Here is a 20,464-nt window from a genome sequence, read left to right on the forward strand (position 1 = left end):
AGAGCTCGGGCGCAAAGCGTCTCAGTTCTCAGGCCTGATCCAGGAGGAACACTGTGTCTCCTGGTCTTCACTCCAGCCTGGGCTCTTAATGACTTTATCACAGAGGATCTCAGTCCTGATCGAGGAGGAACACTGTGTCTCCTGGTCTTCACTCCAGCCTGGGCTCTTAATGACTTTATCTCAGAGGATCTCAGTCCTGATCCAGGAGGAACACTGTGTCTCCTGGTCTTCACTCCAGCCTGGGCTCTTAATGACTTTATCACAGAGGATCTCAGTCCTGATCCAGGAGGAACACTGTGTCTCCTGGTCTTCACTCCAGCCTGGGCTCTTACTGACTTTATCTCAGAGGATCTCAGTCCTGATCCAGGAGGAACACCGTGTCTCCTGGTCTTCACTCTAGCCTGGGCTCTTAATGACTTTATCACAGAGGATCTCAGTCCTGATCCAGGAGGAACACTGTGTCTCCTGGTCTTCGCTCCAGCCTGGGCTCTTACTGACTTTATCACAGACAATCTCAGTCCTGATCCAGGAGGAACACTGTGTCTCTTGATTTTCATTCCTACCTGACATTCCTTAAGTTATGTGCAGACGATTTGGCCCAATTTTTTTTACGGATATTTTTAATCTTTTACTTTTAAAGTCCCCTGTTCCAGTGTGTTTTAAGAAAAAAAAACACCATTGTACGTGTGTTGAATAAATATATTGCAACTTTGAATGATTACAGACCGGTAGCGCTCACATCTACCGTAATGAAATGCTTTGAAAGGCTGGTGATGAGCCACATTGACACCATGATACCAGAGTGCTTAGACCCCTGCAGTTTGCATGCCGGTGTAACAGGTCCACTGATGATGCTATTTCCCCGGCTCCTCACGCTGCCCTGGCTCATTTGGAAAACAAAGACACACGTCAGAATGCTACTCATTGATTACAGCTCCGCCTTTAACACTATCGTTCCATCCAGACTGATCACCAAGCTTAATGATCTGGGTATCAGCTCTGTTATCTGATCTGAGTGTCTCTCTGCAGCTGGAGTCTGGATTCCTGACTGGCAGACCACAGACTGTGAGGGGCGATGGAAAGCTATCTTCCCCGCTGACCGCTGATCTAGGTGTCCCTCAGGGCTGTGTGCTTGGCCCCCTGCTGCTCTCCTTGTTTACCCGCGACTGTGAGGCCTGACGCAGCTCCAGGGCGGACACACAATTTCAACCCCGATTGGCCCAGCTGTGAGTGTGTGTGTGTCTGTTACTTGCGTGTGTGAGTAGGTGAACCACCACCAGGAAAGAGCACAGAGAGGTAACCCACGCGAAGGCAGTGAGAACATGCAGACTCCACCCTGACAGCGCCCCAGGGATTGAACCCGGTGCCCCAGCACTGCGCCCCCGTGCCGCCTGACTTTCATTCAATGGTTTCCAGTCCAGATCCTAGAAGACCACGAATTGAATTCAGTTCCCTATTTGGGGAATATTATTAGGTTTCCCATCAGCTCCTAAAAGGATTTGGGATTGGGCGTCAATGCTGTACCAGTTGGAGATGAAAAACGACCCTCATTCAGACAAAGACGCGGTTCCAGCCCTTAAATATTTACACATTACATATTACAATATTCACACATTACATTTTGACTGCTTTCTTTATTTAGGTGATGTATGTATCAGAAACCGGGTCAGATGAGGATAACTGGGGTGAGCTATTTAATAGAATGAGGATGCGGTGTAATCCTGTTCTGTTGCAGTGCAGAGAGACGAAGAGGAGAAGACCCGGCGTTTACAGCCGCGATGCCCTGTTAAAACATACCTCCATCCCAGAGCCGATACGAAGGACCGCAAAACCCTATTTCAATCTCTTAATGAGAGGCGGATTAAGGGAGACCGGCGCTATTGTGCAAAAACGTGAGGGGGTTTCTGGCACCCTCTGCTCCGTTTCAGTAAATGTCTAAAAAGAGACAAACTTTAAAAAAAATGAATTGTTGTTCTCAGACGGGAATACGAACAGCAGGGACATCTTTTTTTCTGGTGACGGGAGGGGGGGGGGGTACTGTTCGATTTGGGTAGTTTCCCAACTCCACCGCCTCCTCCCCCCAGGCATTCAAGGCAAGTGGTCTCGTCCAGCAGGAGGTTTTAAAAGTCTCCGCGCGGCGGCCCACTGACGCAGTTTGTCCTCAGTGTCGAGCTGCGGAGCTGTGTGGTCTTCGGCGCCCTTCGAAGTTTCTTTTTATTTCTTTCTCTTCTTCCCTCCCCCGCCCCCCCCTCCTCATCGGCTTTCTTTATTTCCCGTATTTACTTTCTTCTGAAGCAGTCTGTGCGTTTGAGGGAAGAAAAGCGCGGGCGAAAGAGTCGCGGAGCACAAAGACGACCCGACCACCATGGCGTCCAACGGTAAGTAAAAAAAAAAACCAAAACACCACTTTATTACCTTTTTTTTTCTTTAAAAAAAATACAATCGTTTTATTTGTTTTAAAAAAAAAAGTAGCCTTCGCCGCCTGCTGTGCGAACTCGTGGCCGTTAAACCGCCTGCGGGAAAGAGGCGGTTAGCCGGTGGGTCTAATTCATTTCAAACCTGCGCTGTCCGGCTCCTCTCGGCGTCTCCCTCCCCCGTCCGCCGTGAGGGGCTTCTCCGGTTCTCCGCTGTGTGGAAATGAAAGGTCTCGACGTCTGAATTTGAAGAGGCCGCCGGGTCGCGGGTGCCGGGTGGCCGCCTGCCGGGGTCGTGGCTCCGGGAAACAAACGCGTAAGAACCACACCGTTCGGGGTCTCAGCGTGTGGGTTTCTCCTCGCGTCAGGGGCTCCGCCTGGGGGGGGGGCGGTCGTCAGACCCCGGTCCGCTCGCCCCGGCCTCCCGGCTCTTTGTGTGTCTGGTTGTGCGCTTTTTTTGTTGCTGAGATCGGGTCCGTTTCCTGCCGGCCGGGTGGCTGGGGTGGCTGGGCTGGCGGGCGGGGGGCAGAGCTGGCGGCTGTTCCCCCCCCCCCCCGAGAGAAGGGGGAGAGGCAGGCGAGACAAAAGCGGGGCTGTCGCCCCTCCGCGGCCGCCGCCGCCATCTTGTCTCCCCCTTTTGTGCGCGAGCTGGCGCGGGGTGTCGCGCCCCGGGAACGAGGTGTCCGGGCCGCCGGGGTGTGATTTTGTGGGGGCCCCGGGGTTGAGGGAGCCCCCCCCCCCCCGGATTTGCTGCGGGGAAGAAGGTGTGTGTAGCGGGGGGGCGGGGAGGAACCGGCCATGCCGCGCGGAGCGGCGCCTCCATCCGGGTCATCCCGCTCAAGATGGAGCCGCCGACTTCCGCTTCCGGCCGGCGCGGAGATGGGGAGGGGGGCGGGGGGCGATCGCCGCGCTGCTGCCCCGGCTTCTCAGACCGCTCGTTACCCCCCGGTGACGACATGAGTTCATCGGCGTTGTGTAAGGAAGAACAAAAATGCAGGAGTTCCGAATTAAAGCACGGAATCGTGAACACGGCGGGTCGCCGCGTTGTCGAGGGTTCGTGTGAATTGCGGTGGAGAGGCGGCGGCCCTTCCTGCTCACTAGTCACCGTGATGACGAGGGTGATGCAAGAGCAAATCAGTACAGGCTTGCCCAGCGGACGATTCACGTCAGGGATGTTCCAAAGTGATCCTTGTGCAGCGTTAACAAGTAGTATTTGTCGCCAAAACCATCTCAAAGCCGAGAGCGATATTGCAGTAATGTCCAGTCAACGATGTTTCTGTTGGATAAAAATGGGCGTTTACAAGCCCGCGTGTTTACAATGTAATAAGGCTGCTTCACGTCGCTGGGTGTCCCCCCCTCACTCGTTCTTAATCGCAGACCTGGAAATTGTCTATTTTGTGATACAATTGCGGGTTTTACAAGTTGTGTGCCTTTTACTTTTAACGTGGTTAGAAATGTACTCATTGCAAATTCTTTCTAACCCCAAAATAAAAAAAACCTGTTGCAGTTCTGCTTTAATACGTATGCTGAAAAGCAGCTGCAAGTGAGAACAGTTTAATCAGCACAGTCTGTCTAGTCTAGTCTGTTTGGCTGTGTGTGCTCATCCCATTGTCTTGAGAGAACTCGGGGTACTGTCCTGAGTGGAGTGCATCACCCAGCTGTGTCAAGGGAGAAGTCCGGGTATTGGCTTCAACAACAGGGCTGGGCAGCATGTTCCACTCTCCCACCACCCTTTGTGTACAGAAGAGCCTCCTGTCCTGAGTGGAGTGTCTCACTGAGCTGTGTCAAGAGAGGAGTCAGAGTATTGGTCTCAACAGGGCTGGGCAGCGTGTTCCCCTCTCCCAACATGCTTTTTCAAAATTGATCATGCAGCACCCCTACACCGCCGAGCAACCGGGGGTATAGTCACTGAGCTCCATTTAGAGCACCTGGATTCAAGAGCAGTACAACTAAGTTCTCTTATATTCCTGCGGCCATCGACCTGCTTCGTGTGCTCGATGGATTGTATTTTATTTTTCATGACTGCCCCCCCCCTTTTCACGAGCGTACGGTTTGCCGCTATGAATCATGCGGATTGTCACGCGCGTTTTGAGTAGCAAAGGCCACTTCAAAGCTATGGAGACGTGATGCAAAGAAACATTTCGAAACCTCGGGCAGGTGGGGAGAGGAAGGAGGCGGGCGACTGGTTTGGTATCGGGTGCTGGCACCGTCGCGCTCCACTGCCGGGTCTGGCGTGGGTGGGAGCGAGCACAGCGCCCGCGGAGCGCCGCGGCTCACTGCGGCTTCGCCTGCTCGCTCGCTTCTGTGTGCTCCTGCTTCCCCCGGGCCCTGGAGGGGCGAGGAAAGGGCCATTGTGTGTCACTACTCACAAAGCAAGTGAAGTGCTCCTTCTGGTGTCTAACTAGATAAGCAGTGGATTTTATCAGATAAAAAGTAAACCACAAAAAAAGCGTTAGTCCTTGGTGTTTCTTTTGTCATTTTTGGTGAAAATGGTTGAAGGGGGACTTTTTTGGGGGTCTGGAACGGCTTGTTTTTCTTTGTAGGAGATGTTGGAAATGGGTTTTTCTTTGTATGAGTTTTCACTATGCAAAAAAGGTTTCTGGGAACGAATTACGTTCGCGAAAAGAGGTCCAGGTCTGTCTTTTTTTCTCATCATACTCGCACGTCTGGTTGACTGCTTCGTGTTGTGAATTTTCTGCCTGTAAAAACACATTTCACACCTGGAACAGTGCAAGTGTCGCTAAATGACTGACCCCCCCGTTTCTCTTTGTTTTTCCAGATTACTCCCAGACTGCGCCCCAGGGGTGAGTGACTCTGCGTTTCTACTGTAACTGTGGCAGCCTGCAGCTGATTAAAGTGTTTTATACAGTGACTTTAAAAATGATTTATCCAGGGGGTTTTACGATAAGAGGAATGGAGCTAAAAGGAAGAACAGCCAGGGTTAAGAATGTAGTGGATCAGGGGTTGGCAATTTGTTTTTTTGCATACCCCAGCTTGTCCTCCATGAGAGACTCACAGACGGAGAGAAGCTGGGGGTCAGAGTGCAGGGTCAGCCGTTTATACAGGACCCCTGGAGCAGCTGGGGTGAAGGGCCTTGCTCAGGGGCCAAATGGAGTAGGATTCCTCTGCCTGCTGCGGGATTTGAACCGGCGACCTCCCAGCCACAGGCGCGGACCCTGAGCCACAGAGCCACCGCTCCGCCCTTCTTCACCCGCCCAGGGTGAAGAAGCCCTGTCGCTCGTGTGGGGGGGTGGGGATGGGCAGTAGACCAGGGGCAGCCGAATGAAGGTTGGGAGATAAGAAATCAGACCCCGTAGAGCCTTCTGCCCGGGGTGCAGCCTCTGTGCCGTGTCCGAGGCCAGGGGTGACCGCTCCATGTGCTTCTCTATCAGGTACGGCGCGTACGGCGGGCAGGCCAGCCAGGGCTACAGCCAGCCGGCCACCCAGGCCTACAGCCAGCAGGGCTATGGGGGCTACAGCCAGAGCACCGAGAGCAACACCGCCCCCTACAGCCAGGGCGGCTACGGCTCCACTTACGGCCAGTCGCAGACCGGTATGTCTGGTGCCTTTTCTTTCACTTTTGCTTATGATGGGGTGTCCGGCTTGTGCCTGCTGCTGACGCTGACCCTTTCCCTCTGTCCAGGTGGCTATGGAGCCCAGCCTCCCTCTCAGGGGTATAACCAGTCCAGCCAGTCCTACAGCTCAGGGGGCTACAGCAGCAGCCAGCCCCCCCAGAGCAGCTACAGCCAGCAGTCTTCCTACCCTGGTTATGGCCAGCAGCCGTCCACTGCCGCCTCTACAACTAGGTAACGTACTGTCCTGCATGTGGGCAGTAGTGTCCAGTGGGGAGTGTGAGGTGCTCTCTGTGGTCAGTAGTGTCCAGTGGGGGGAGTGTTGGAGTGTGAGGTGCTCTCTGTGGGCAGTGGGGTGGTCAGTGGTGTCCAATGGGGAGTGTTGGGGTGTGAGGTGCTTGCTGTGGGCAGTGGGGAGTGTGAGGTGCTTGCTGTGGGCAGTGGGGAGTGTGAGGTGCTCGCTGTGGGCGGTGTTGGGAGTGTGAGGTGCTCGCTGTGGGCAGTGGGCAGTGTTGGGAGTGTGAGGTGCTCGCTGTGGGGAGTGTTGGGAGTGTGAGGTGCTCGCTGTGGGCAGTGGGGAGTGTTGGGAGTGTGAGGTGCTCTCTGTGGTCAGTAGTGTCCAGTGGGGAGTGTTGGAGTGTGAGATGCTCTCTGTGGGCAGTGGGGGTGGTCAGTGGTGTCCAGTGGGGAGTGTTGGAGTGTGAGGTGCTCTCTGTGGGCAGTGGGGTGGTCAGTGGTGTCCAGTGGGCAGTGTTGGGAGTGTGAGGTGCTCGCTGTGGGCAGTGTTGGGAGTGTGAGGTGCTCGCTGTGGGCAGTAGTGTCCAGTGGGCAGTGTTGGGAGTGTGAGGTGCTTGCTGTGGGCAGTGGGGAGTGTGAGGTGCTTGCTGTGGGGAGTGTGAGGTGCTCGCTGTGGGCGGTGTGGGGAGTGTGAGGTGCTCGCTGTGGGCAGTGGGCAGTGTTGGGAGTGTGAGGTGCTCGCTGTGGGCAGTGGGCAGTGTTGGGAGTGTGAGGTGCTCGCTGTGGGCAGTGGGCAGTGTTGGGAGTGTGAGGTGCTCGCTGTGGGCAGTAGTGTCCAGTGTGGACCGGTCCTGTCCTGTCCTCGTGGCTGTGTGAACCCTGACCCCTCCCTTCCCTCTGCAGCTACGGCAGCAGCTCTCAGACCGCCACCTACGGCCAGCCCCAGAGCGGGGGCGGCTACGGCAGCCAGCAGGGCGGCTACGGCGGGGGCGGCCAGCAGCAGCAGAGCCAGCACAGCGGGGGCGGCGGTGGCGCCCCCTACAGCCAGCAGCCCAGCTACAACTCCCCCCCGCCACAGAGCTACAGCCAGCAGGGCCAGTACGGCCAGGGCGGAGGTGAGCTCTCTCTCTCACGGCTCCTTCTCCACTCCCTCTTCAGGGAGTCCGGTAGTGTCCATGTCTCTCTTCAGGGAGTCCAGTAGTGTCCAGTGAGTCACCCCCCCGTCCCTCTTCAGGGAGTCCGGTAGTATCCATGTCCCTCTTCAGGGAGTCCGGTAGTGTCCAGTGAGTCACTCTCCTGTCCCTCTTCAGGGAGTCCGGTAGTATCCATGTCCCTCTTCAGGGAGTCCGGTAGTGTCCAGTGAGTCACTCTCCCGTCCCTCTTCAGGGAGTCCGGTAGTGTCCAGTGAGTCACCCCCCCGTCCCTCTTCAGGGAGTCCGGTAGTGTCCATGTCCCTCTTCAGGTAGTCCGGTAGTGTCCAGTGAGGTACCCCCCCTGTACCTCTTCAGGCAGTCCAGTACTGTCCAGTGAGGTACACCCCCCCCCCGTACCTCTTCAGGGAGTCCAGTAGTGTCCAGTGAGGTACCCCCCCCCCCAGTACCTCTTCAGGGAGTCCAGTAGTGTCCAGTGAGGTACCCCCCCCCCCCCCCGTACCTCTTCAGGGAGTCCAGTAGTGTCCAGTGAGGTACACCCCCCCGTACCTCTTCAGGGAGTCCGGTAGTGTCCATGTCCCTCTTCAGGGAGTCCAGTAGTGTCCAGTGAGACACCCCTCCTGGGAGGACTCTTGAGTTCACTAGTATGCTGATTTAGTGTACAAAGCTCCTTTGGGAATCCAAGGACGCTGTCTGAGTGATAGAGAAAAGTGGTGTCCCCTGGAAGTCCAGCTGTGTCCGGTCAGGGCCTGTTGACCTTCACAGCTCCAGTGAGCTCTGTCCTTCGTTTCCTTGCTGCTCTGCTCTGCTCTGCTCTGCCCTGCCAGTGCCTGTATTGACTCTCCCTCCCCTTCCCTGCGCAGGGTACGGCCAGGACGCCCCCCCGATGGGTGGCGGCGGCGGCGGCTACGGCGGGCAGGACGGCGGCTACGGCGGGCAGGACGGCCGCGGCCGTGGGCGCGGGGGCGCCGGCGGTGCTGGCGGCTTCGGCGGCCGCGGAGGGGGGTTCGACCGAGGCGGCCGGGGCGGGCCCAGGGGCCGTGGGGGGATGAGGTAGGTCCACTTGGCGTCCGCTCCACACTGGGGGGGGGGACGGGGACGGGCCCCACAGGGGGTGCATCCTGGGCATAAAGAGAAGAAGACACACAAGGGTTTAGACTCCACTGCGCTGTGCGGAAACTGGGGTTCACAGCCAGTAACCTTGCACAGATCTGGGGTTCAGATACGCTTCATGACCGGGTGGGTCCAGCTGCAGCTGCCTGGTCTTTTCCTGGGAGTTCTCCTCCTTACACCGTGGGCTGTGAGAGGTGACGAGCGTGACAAGTTACACGCGCTTCAGTTCGGAGCGGGTTGGGGGGGGGGGCTGACGTCCGAACACCGCCTCGGGGAGGAGTTCCCCGTGTCGGTGAGGGAAAGTGTGACGGCTGAAGAGCCCGGAAACTGCCGGTCAACCCCCTCCCCCCCCCCCCCCCGCGCTCTTGAGAGTGAGGGGTACCCGAGGTCCCGCCGGAGAAGAGTCTTAACGCTCACGTCTGCTTCGGTGGTCTCGGAGACACTGGCCTCCTTCATGGGAAACAGATTCAGTAGAGCTGGTTGAACCCTGCGCCCGTCTGCAGGACGAGTTTGCGTCAATAGGAGAATAAGGGAATCTAAACTCGGCGGTTCAGACTTTCTGAAAGGGAACGTTGTTGGGGGGGGGGAAGAAATTCAACCCATGTCTTCTGAAACCTAAAACGCCATCATCTGTGGATTGATTTGTTGTTCTTTGATCTTTTACCTTTTTCTTCATAGGCTATCAGTTTTTTTTTCTCCTCCCACTGTGATGCACTGTTGGGTACTTGTGCTTTTCAGGCTGCTTAAATTCTCACTGGTCTGCCCACTTTTAAAAGTTTTGACCAGCAGGTCATTAAGGTTTTTTCCCCATTTGCCAGAGCCTGATGTTGAAAAGTCCAGTGTGTTGAGAGTGCGCTGGGTCGAGGAGTTGGGTGTTAACTCAGTAGCTGACAAGAAAGGGCACGTGCCTCATTGCGAACGAGGCCTAAATTACACAGCAGAGACACTGGTTCAGCACTGCTTGTGCACAGCTGTACTGAAACCCTTTTGGTATTTTTTCGGGGGAACACACCAAATAACCACCCATCATACTGAAATTCTGATGACCAGCTCCCAGCGATGGTACAGTAAAGTCTGCTCTGGGTTCGAAGGTGCTGTGAAAGAATCAGCTTGCGGTTCTGAACAGGGCGGTGCCTGATGAAACGGTCATGGGATGGCTTGTTAAAAATCATCTTGGTCCAGTTTCTGTATAGCGTGTTAACGAAAGGGGGAGAGAAATCTCCGATGTGGTCGATCAGTAAGAACTGAGATGTTAAGAACCCTGCTCGTACACGCACGCACATGCGCGCACACACACACACACCGACTGACACTGCCTGCCCACTTCTTGAGGCTGAGCGTCTCCCTCCTGCCTGGATGAGGGGTGAGTGACTCCAGTGCTGGAGCTTCACAGAGCCTTCTGGGTTTTATTCCACCTCTGGGGCTCAGTTTGCTGAATCGCCTGCCCGTGGATAAGCTGCAGGAATGTGGCCGCTGAGCGCCTGAGCTGACCACCCCTGCTGTCAGTGAAGACTAAGAGTTTGAAGGGGATCAGGGCCCAGGTAGTGGCTGCTGTTTTGGCAGTGCAGGGCCTGATGTCTTTGGGGTTTTTCTTTCTATGTGGCTCCTATGTAGTTCATTCCTTTTTGAATAATCTGGACTCATGAAGATGGTAACTGGCTCAGATCAGCCCTGAGAGCCCCAGTCCTTCAGTGTTCTAGTGTCTTCAGTCAGGGGTTAAAGGTCACTGAGAGTCTGGACTCATGAAGACAGTAACTGGCTCAGTTCAGCCCCTGAGAGCCCTTGTCCTTCAGCGCTGTAGTGTCTCCAGTCAGGGGTACAGATGTGTTCATGAGTTCAGATTAAGACCGCAAGTGGCTCAGGTGGATTGGAATAAAACCTAGAAGCGTCTGTAATCTTCTGATCTATATAGAGCTCCCTTTGTTTCAGTACCAATGCAGTATTGTTTATTTTGCTCTGTTAATGAATCTCTACATCTCTTGTCGCAGGGATTTTTTCCATTTTTTTCCCCTACAGGTTGTACAAAAGCCTTTCCTTGTCTCTTGGGCTAAGATTCCTGGGGTTTGAGGAGTGAGATTGAGAAGGGAAAGGGGTTCAATCAGAGGGTCAAGGCAGTCTCAAAGTGTTTCAGGGTGCAATGTTCCACTGAGGTTTAAAGAAAAGAAGTGCTGTACCAGATGTGTAAAAATGGTTATTAATGGTATCAGTGAATATCCAGAACACCCCTGTAGGAGCCTGAAATGAGTACAAATGGGGTTATGGTATTTTTTTTTTGGTTACAAACATACTCGCCATACCTTAAATGCTCACTTAAACGCACATCTCAGTCGAAGTGGAGGCATTAAGCCGGGTTACTTGAATAAGGCTCAAAAGTACGAACCAATTTCTAAAAGGGGGTCGTCCCTTGTGAAGGTTTACGTGCAGCTTCCTGGTTTGGGTCGAAGGGTTGAGAGCCCCCCGCCCACCCCCTCCCGTTAGCGTTTACCTGAGCCAGAGGTGGGTGGGGGCGCAGGCCCGTGTGCCTGGTCTCCGGTGCGGCACAGCACCTGCGCCCTTTCTCCGGGACACGCTGGTTAAGGAGAAGGCCGGTTTAGGGGAGAGGAGGAGGAGGAGGAGGGAGGAAGGAGAGAGTTAAGGGCCAGGGAGGGAGAGAGAGAGAGAGAGTGTGTGAGAGGCGAGCGCAAGGAGGTGTTGTGAGGAAAAAGAAAAGATGAGATGGTACCAATACCGGCCCCAGCCTTCAAAACGTCTCACTTTTTGTGTCTCCATCAGCATGGGTGATCGCGGAGGATTCAATAAGTACGGTGGTAAGTCAAAGAAACAACACCTCGACATTTCACTGTGTTTGGAGGGGAGGGGTGTATGAGTGTTGGGGGGGGGAGTGAGGGGTGAGGGGCAGTGGGGGGTTACTACAGCAGCCTGGGGTGGGTGGGTAATGAAGTCAAGGTGGGGGGGTGGTGCTGGGCCCCCGGACTGCCCCTCCGCAGTTGGGGTCACGCCACCCACTGAAAGTCACAGGGCGGTGGGGGGGCTTCCACACATCCTTGCATGCACTCTGGGTCAGTTCAGTGCGATCTGTGTGTTCAGGACTTCTCCATTCGAGACGCCCCAAGACTGGACGCTTTCAGCGCACAAGTGCGAAAGCCTCTTCCGTTTGTGGATCCTGGTGCATGCCACTTTTTTGTGTGTGTGTGTGGGGGGGGGGGGGTCGGTACTCCTTCAGGTGGTACGGTCAACGTGGGATCTCTGAACGGTGTGGGGAGGTTTAAAGCCCCAGCGGGCTGGTGGTGGTAGGCAGGTGGCGTAACAGCGCGAGCCGCCCGCACGTAGGACCTTTAAAAGAGGGTGTGGCGCTTTGCACGGTCTGTGAACGCCAACCATTTGGGTCCGTGAGGGCGCTGCCTGAGCCGGCCAGTGTCCCAGGGAGGACTGTCCACTCGAGGCTCACCGGCGAAGACTCCTCTTTGTGGTGGGGGGGGGGGAAGGGAAGGGGGCTGCTCTCCCGTCAGACAGATGGAAACGGTTGTGAGGGCGGAGAGGCCGAACCGCTGGATCGCCGTCTCCACGCGGGCGCGAACGCGTCCGGTCCCACCCCGGCACCTCTCTGGCCCCGAGATGGGACCGTCCTCAGGGAGGTCCAGCGCGGGCGTCCCCTCGACGAGTGGGAGGCTGGGAGAAGCGCCGGCAGCGCGCTCAGAGGAAAGGGAGAGCGCTGGGGCTGCCGGCGGGGGTTGAGGTCCGGTTTCCCGTTCGGTACTGGTTTGGGTGTAGCTCCTGTGCAACACTGGAAGTTCCCCACAAAGGTTTGGAGTGAGTTTGGTGAAATCTAGGGGGGTACCTCTCTGCTCACTGCCCTGAAGCTCTGCAGGATGGTTTCTTCCACATGGTGTGCAGTGGAAATGAACACTTCTCACTGGATAGGCAGGGCCATATGTGAGGGAATGTTGTGGGTCTCATTGATCAGGTCTCGGTGCACAGCCTGCATGATTCGCCTCATGGATCTTCAAGGTCTGCATGAGTTCTGTGTGTACAGCCCAAATGTCTTCTAGTTTGGAGTCCTTTAAAGTGTGTTAACGGCTCTTTAAGCTATTCAATCTTCCTGGTTTGGGGGTAAGAAATTATTGGTTTGGTGTGTTGGTGGGTCCTGTCCCCAGAGTGGGGCCAATTCACGAAGGGTTTGGAGTTCAAGTCGGACAGGAAACCTTGCAATAAAAGAAACGAGGTGGTGTGGCAATGTGACGGTTTAGATCTGACTCAGGCAGGTTTTACTATCAAACGGGTGAATGGTTGTGACAAACTGGAGCTAAAAAAAAAACAAGATTTATGGTTGTTGTTCCTACAGGGTCTTAAAGCCTTTGAACATTTCTTGTAAAACAGGGTCAAAGTCAAACACGGGGTTAGGTAAAAACAGAAACTGAAGGTGTTCTTTAACAAACCCGCACCTAGAAATAGTCTGTTTGTCTCTTATAATTCTGTAGCTCTAAGAGGGTCTGTGTGGAGTTTAATGTGTGATAAAGCATTGGTGCAAGATCTACAAAATACAGACGTAAATGGAAAAGAAAACACACCTGGTTTGGTTTCATGGCTGGATCCAATTCATCTTTCTGCGCAGTGTCTGTAGAAATAGCGTTAAAGGCTACGTTCCCGTGCGAGGGGCGTTTTTCTCTCTGGGTTTTGGGGAAAAAAAACCTGCTTTGTTCGGTGTATGGGCTCGGTTAAAACCTGCTTGATGACTGGCTGCTTTTCGACATGTGGCGACCCGAACGACACGGTGTTCCTGTTGGAAGAGTCCAGTGCATGATCCTCCGCAGGGCTTCGGGGTGCGGACGGTTGCCCCGAGCTCCGCACTGCTGGTGTCAATCTGGGAACGTTTAAACACGGGGCTTATGTAAAATATAAAAGTATTACGGACCTTCCCAATTAGGGGTGGGTTCACCAATAGTTTAGCCAGAGAGCACCCATTCTTCACGAGTGGATCCGAGGCATGGTGTTGACCAAGTACGCAGAGCAAGAGCTGGCCAGCAGTCAGGAATGCGTCTCGTGTCCATACGTTAGGAGAGTGAAAAACGGATGCCTTCTTAAAAGGCGTGGAAATATATCTTTTTTTTTTCTTTCCCCCCTACTGGGCGGTTGTTTCGGAAACGGGTGCGCTGCGTGCCATGCAGGCTGGCGGTGTGGATGGAGCGAGTGGAAGGGGAGGCGGGTGGCGAGTGGGGGCGAGGGTGTGGGCTGGGTGAGTGTGTGACACTGGGTGGGAAGGGGAGCTGTGGAGGACTCTGCTGCCCCGCCGCCCCCCTGCTTCTCTGCTCACCTTCTGTTTTTCTGTCTCCTCCTGAAGGACCCAGAGACCAGGGACCCGGGGGCCCCAACCCGAGTAAGTCCGGGCGTCTCGGGACGGGATGGGGGGGGTTTCGATGGGTAGATGTTGACGTCCTCTCCCGGCGCAGCTTGATCATCTCGCTATGTCGAAGCTCTTCTTGCTCTTCAAAACCACTCCCTGCACCTCCTGCCCCCTCCCAAAACAAACCTGCATGCAGGAAGTACTCCCTTTAAACCCCCCCCCCCCCCCGTGCTGAGGAAACCCTGTGCTGTGACTCGTGTATGGAATCGTTACCTTAGCTCATCGGTTGTGTGACCCTCCAGCACTTGGAATTTGAATGACTGAGCCTCCGTCTCCCCCTACAGTGCAGGAGCAGGATAACTCGGACAACAACACCATCTTCGTCCAGGGGCTGGGAGACAGCTGCACTGTGGACTCGGTGGCTGATTTCTTCAAACAGATTGGTATCATCAAGGTAGCCTTGTCCCCACGTTTTCAGTTCACCCTCTCAGTGCAGTGTTAATGTACTGTAGTGTCCAGTCAGTGTGTATGTATTAACCCCTCTCTCTCAGTGCAGTGTTAATGTACTGGAGTGTCCAGTCAGTGTGTCTGTATTAACCCCTCTCTCTCAGTGCAGTGTTAATGTACTGGAGTGTCCAGTCAGTGTGTCTGTATTAACCCCTCTCTCTCTCAGTGCAGTGTTAATGTACTGGAGTGTCCAGTCAGTGTGTCTGTATTAACCCCTCTCTCTCAGTGCAGTGTTAATGTACTGGAGTGTCCAGTCAGTGTGTCTGTATTAACCCCTCTCTCTCAGTGCAGTGTTAATGTACTGGAGTGTCCAGTCAGTGTGTCTGTATTAACCCCTCTCTCTCAGTGCAGTGTTAATGTACTGGAGTGTCCAGTCAGTGTGTCTGTATTAACCCCTCTCTCTCAGTGCAGTGTTAATGTACTGGAGTGTCCAGTCAGTGTGTGTATTAACCCCTCTCTTTCCCTCTCAGATCAATAAGAAGACTGGTCTGCCCATGATAAATCTGTACACCGACAGGGAGACGGGGAAACTGAAGGGCGAGGCCACTGTCTCTTTTGATGACCCCCCCTCGGCCAAGGCGGCTATCGACTGGTTTGATGGTGAGTGGGTTTGTCCGGGGGCTGGGTGGCTCATCATGCCCTGTACTTTTGCAGTGGGGGGGGTTTCTGGCGTCTCTTCCAGATGAAGACGACATTCCCTTTCCGAGTCGGAGAAATGTCCCGTTTAGCGCTCTCTCTGTCTCTCTGTGTCCCCAGGAAAGGAGTTCAACGGGAACCCGATCAAGGTGTCGTTCGCGACGCGCAGGGCTGACTTCGGGAGGGGAGGCGGCAACATGAGGGGAGGCCGCGGCCGAGGAGGTGAGCGCCCGGCCTGTCCGCGCCCTGCGCCGCTCGTCCTGGGAGCGCCGCCGCCGAGCTCGCTCACACCTTCCCTCCCTTCTCTCCTGCAGGGCCCATGGGCCGCGGCGGCGGCGGCGGCTTCGGAGGGGGCCGGGGCGGCGGGTACCCCAGCAACAATGGAGGCGGAGGAGGCGGCGGCCAGCAGAGGGCGGGAGACTGGAAGTGCTCGAACCCGTGAGTCTCTCGTGATCCCGGCGGCGGGCGGGCTCGTCCCTGTCCCCTCCAGCCCCTTGGTGTCGCGCGTGGTTCCCCCCCCCCCCCCGCTCGAGCTCTGGGCCTGGGCTGCTGCGGGTCGGGCCCGGGTCCGAGTTAACGTGTCCTTTCGGGGGCTTTCAGTTCAAAGTGGAGAAAAGTCAGAGGAGAGTGAAAGCTCTCCTGCTCTTCTCCGAAGAGAAAACTGCTCACAGGCTTCGAAGCAGCACAGTTGCTCTGCTGGAGTCTCGGGACTCACTCCCAATCTCGTCCAAAGCGCTTTAGAATTTGAATGACTTTCAAGATGCGCGTGATGAGTTTCGTCGTGCGTATGAAGAGGGAAGGAGGCTCGCCTGGGTGTTTTGCAAGCGGGGCTGGGGCTGAGAGGACGTGGGCGCCCTCCTGTGGCTCCGGCTGTCGCCCCGCCCGCTGGCTCAGCGCTCCGGCCTGCTCGTGTCTTCCAGGGTGTGCGGGAACCTGAACTTCTCCTGGAGGAACGAGTGCAACCAGTGCAAGGCGCCCAAGCCGGAGGGCGTGGGGGGGCTGCCCCCGATGGGAGGTGAGTGGCACCGCCGGGCGCCTGGCTGTGGGGGTAATCTCTTCCTGCCGTTCTTTCTGTCCCCCCCCCCCCTCCTGGGGCTTGAGCAGCGTGTTGGAGGCCTTTCCCACCTCTTCCTGACAGGGAACACACTCATAACACGACCAGTCTCGCCTTCGGACTGTGGGATGACGGTGTTTAATTCTGGATTGGTGTTGTTTCTCAGCGGTGTCCGGTTTTGCGCTCCGCTCACCGCGCTGTTTCTGTTGCGTCTCCTTCATGCAAAGTGCCTTCCAGGTGCCGAAACTGACTCTTCTGCTCCCTGTGACTCAGTCCAGCAGAGAGCCGTCCCCCCTCCCTCCTCCTCCTCCTCTCCGTGTCTGCACTGCGGTATACTGTAGTATCGGTCTCGGCGCAGGACACTAAACCCTGTTTCTCCCCCCCTTCCTCTCTCTCTCCCGGCAGGTGGATTTGGGGGTGACCGAGGGGGCCGCGGGGGCTTCGACCGAGGAGGGTTCCGTGGCCGAGGAGGAGACCGGGGGGGCTTCCGGGGGGGGCGCGGCGGCGGCGAGAGAGGCGGATTCGGACCGGGGAAGATGGACGGCAGGTGAGTGGGGAAGAAGTGCCGCCGCCATGAGCTTTCCCGTTGCGTGTGGAGCGCGAGGCTCACTCCTCCTTGGCTTGTCTCCCATCTCCGCAGGGGCGAGCACAGACAGGACCGCCGGGACCGGCCGTACTGACCGCCTCTCCGAGATCCCGGGACCAGTATCCCCCCCCCCCCCCCCACCGCCCTCCTCTGTAGTTACCCCCCTCTTTTTTTTTTTATACCGCGTGTTTTTAAGTTGTGGCTCCAGAACTTTTCGTCCAGACGTCCGCTTTGCCGATGTTCAGTGTTTTGTAAACTTGCTGGTTTTTAATTTTCCCGCTGTTTTGGAACAGCTGCGTGAATCAGTTAAAAAAAATAAACTGACGTTTAGAACTCGTGTGCTGGTGTTTGTGCTCTGGCTGGCTGGGGTTGGTCACGCTGGTCTGTTGACCTTGTCCTGGCTGGGGGGGGTTCAGTCCCGAGAGCTGTGGGTTTCACCGCAGTCCACTCCCTTGGCCTAAGAGGATCCGTTTCTGGTTTCTGAAGCACCGCAGTGAGGAGGTCAGGGCTGGGCAGCCCATCGCGCAGGTCTGTTAATCCCACCTGGCTACACACCCCTGGGGTGGAGACCAGGCTCTGTAAGGCGGCCTTTGTGTCTCCGTAGTATGTAGTCAGCTGGCCTGCCGCTTAATGGAGGAGTTCAAGTAGGGAGCTGTGTCGGCATGCAAAGGAACAAAGGTTTATTCCACACTGAAAAGGAGAAAAGCGTTTCGGCTGTGGGGCACCCACCCACTTTTCTCCTCTTTTCATCACGGAATAAACCTTTACTTGTTCCCGTCACTGGGTGGGGTACCTCCTCCTGCCCAAAGTGTTCATGTTTGTGCTCCTCTGTGGTTCAATAGGATAATAGGTTTTATTTTATATAGGTGCTTCTCAAAGCACTTTACAGAACTAAAAAAATAAACACTGAGAGGAGGTGGGAGATGGGGGGGTTTGAAATACAGTAGGAGAGCTGGGGGCCACGTGGGACCTGTTCAATAAAAGCCCTTCTGAAGAAGGTTTTGGGTCTTGATTTGGAAGAGCTCGGGGCAGATGCTTCTCTGACATCCTTGGGGATAGAATTCCAGAGCCTGGGGGGGGCAGACAGGAGACCACAATTGCACAAAGGCTGTGGGGAGTAGGACAATGGTAACTAAGATAGTTGATGGGTAGCTGCATCAGCATGCGTAGGCTGCAGAGGGACAAGTTAAAGGGTTTTTTTTTCCCCATGCTGAAAAGAAGAAAACGTTTTGGCTGTGGAACCGTCTCCGGGTGTGAGAAAGGGAAGTCAACAGCTAAAAAAGCTGGGAGTGGGAGAGGAGGCAGGAGCAGTTTGCCAGTTAGGCTGAACACCCAGCTGTCTGTTCTTCTGTCCCACTGACTGGTCTACAAGTCTGTCATGTCATGTCCTGATCATTTGGTTTATAGCTGCCTATCCCAGCAGCCCCTATTGTAAGAGGGACGCTGTTCTGTAGCTGAACTGCTACAGCACTGCAGCCGCCCACAAGTAAGAGAAAATTACCCAGCAACCTGCCAGAGAGAATAGTCCCCATTTTTAGAGCTCTTGCGTGAGAGAGTCTAGACTGTGGCACAGGTGCGGAGATATGGATCTACCCCGAGATGAAAATGCCTGCAGGTGCCGACAGAAGTGAGAAGAGACTCACTGACCGAAATGACCAAGCATGGAACTGGGCAGGGCTGACCCAGCGCACGGCTCCAGAAAAGCAAGCCCTAAGCCTCCTCCCGACTCACGCTGGGCGATGAAGGTAACTGCTCTGTTTCACACGACGGAAGTTGTTGGCAAGCCTCACCGCACCATCGAAGAAAACCTCACAGGGTGCGACACCCGGTACAGGCTCACGGGAGGCGGCGGGGGGGTGCTGCGGGACCAGGACTTCATTTGAGCCCTGTGACATGGGTGAGGATAAAGACAAGCAACTGGGGGATCCCCCTCCCCCCACCCCACTGCTGGCCAGTCATGCAATTGTGAACCACTCCCTCCCACCGCAGCGAGAACTGTGATAGCCACAGCAGGGGTCACGCCCGCTAAAATCAAGCACGGAGAGAAGGAACCCAATTACCCCTCGGGTCCGTTGTTTTTGCTGTGAGGGTCCACGTTCTCTATCTTATAAGGAGGGGCCAGACCCTCTCCTGAGAAGCGGGGGAAGGCTTTCAAGAGCGCATTCAGCGGGTACGGTGTTGGTCAGGGCTCTGGAATGAGCCAAGAAGGGGGTTTGTCCTTTCGGTGCAGAGAGAGGGCGCTGGGGTTTCGTCAGCCAGCAGCTGACCCACTACGAAGGGGCCACACGGCTGCACGACTTCCGGTGGCTTGTGTCCCTGTTCCTGTGGCGACGGCTGTAGCAACACTGTAAAGCGACACCAGAGAGCAATATCGGCTTTCACGTCCGGAAAGCGACCCGTGGGGATTTAACGCACGCACGCCTCCTTTCCCGGAGTGTTCTTTCGTGTCCTCCTGACCCCTCGCCCTTCAAGGGGCGGTGGCACTGTGGTTCAGGATCTGCGCCTGTGGCTGGGAGGTTGCCAGTTCAAATCCTGCAACCACCCGAGGAATCCAACTCTGGTGGGCCCCTGGGCAAGGCCCTTCACCCCAGCTGCTCCAGGGGTGCTGTATAAGTGGCTGACCCTGCGCTCTGACCCCCAGCTTCAGCTGTCTGTGTGTCTCATGGAGAGCAAGCTGGGGTATGCGAAAAGACACATTCCTAATGCAAGAGATTGTATATGACCGATAAAGTGATCTGATCTTATCTTACCTGCCTGTTCATCTCCCTTCTCTAAAGAAACGATTCAGAGCAGAGTGGAGGTGGATGCAGGGGCCAGCGTGGTGCACGAGAGCGCGTCTGTCTGCCTGCCCCTGTGTTTCTGTGGCTTTCCTCCTGTTTCTTATTCTTTCATAACTGGTGTGATATTTAAATTCTGGAATATGTGTAGAAGGGGAAGCATTAATTAAAAGCCCTTAGTGGCACATTTCTTGCATAAAATTGGAGACTGAACAATATATTGGAGACTGAATTTATGTATGTAAGGAATGTCTCTGGGGTCTGTAATAATTCCTTACACTTACACTATAGCACTTTTCTGTACACTCAAAGTTCTTTACAGGTAATGGGGATCCCCTCCACCCCCCCCCCCCCAGTGTGTCCCCCCACCTGGATGATGCTCCAGTCTGCTCACACACAGCAGCTCTCAGTGGGGAGGAGAGCAGAGTGATGAAGCCAGTTCAGAGAGGGGGGTTATTAGGAGGCCATGATGGGTAAAGACCATTGGGAAATTTGGCCAGGGCACAGGGGTAACACCCCTAAATCTTTTCGAGAAACACCCTGGGATTTTTAATGACCACAGAGAGTCAGGACCTCGGTTTTACGTCTAATCCGAAGGATTGAGCCTTCTTACAGTTTAGTATCCCTGTCACTATACTGGGGCATGAGGACCCACACAGAACTGCACGGTGAGCACCCCCTACTGGCCCCAATAACACCTCTTCCAGCTGCAACCTTAGCTTTCCCAGGATTCTCCCATCCAGGTACTGGCCAGGCTCACACCTGCTGAGCTCCAGTGGGGCTGTCAGTTGTGAGGTGTGGGGTGACAGCTGCTGGCTGTATGACTCCTATATGTATTAGGGTCTGTATTAACCTCTCTATGTGAGGAGTGTCTCTGGGGTCTGTATTAATCTCTCTGTGTGAGAAGTGTCTGTATTAATCTCTCTGTGTGAGGAGTGTCTGTCTGTATTAATCTATGTGAGGACTGTCTCTGGGGTCTGTATTAGGATGTGTATTAATCTCTCTGTGTGAGGAGTATCTCTGGGGTCTGTATTAATCTCTGTGTGAGGAGTGTCTCTGTGGTCTGTATTAATCTC

General features: G+C 55.3%; 1 protein-coding gene across 1 annotated transcript; it reads left to right on the top strand.

Moving 5' to 3' along the window:
* The first annotated feature begins 681 nt into the window (after window positions 1-681).
* On the top strand, window positions 682-16,945 carry fus (FUS RNA binding protein). Its single transcript, XM_088916231.1, has 15 exons — window positions 682-2,378; window positions 5,194-5,218; window positions 5,807-5,967; window positions 6,058-6,220; window positions 7,127-7,338; window positions 8,238-8,427; window positions 11,260-11,294; window positions 13,826-13,861; window positions 14,173-14,282; window positions 14,806-14,935; window positions 15,092-15,193; window positions 15,286-15,409; window positions 15,892-15,986; window positions 16,431-16,572; window positions 16,666-16,945. Exons 1-15 carry the CDS (start codon window positions 2,366-2,368, stop codon window positions 16,703-16,705), a joined length of 1,578 nt encoding a protein of 525 aa, XP_088772357.1. The 5' UTR covers window positions 682-2,365; the 3' UTR covers window positions 16,706-16,945.
* Window positions 16,946-20,464: the final 3,519 nt, after the last annotated feature.

Source organism: Atractosteus spatula, chromosome 5 (genome assembly GCF_055471065.1).
Source record: "Atractosteus spatula isolate fAtrSpa1 chromosome 5, fAtrSpa1.hap1, whole genome shotgun sequence".
In the NCBI taxonomy this organism is placed as follows: domain Eukaryota; kingdom Metazoa; phylum Chordata; class Actinopteri; order Semionotiformes; family Lepisosteidae; genus Atractosteus; species Atractosteus spatula.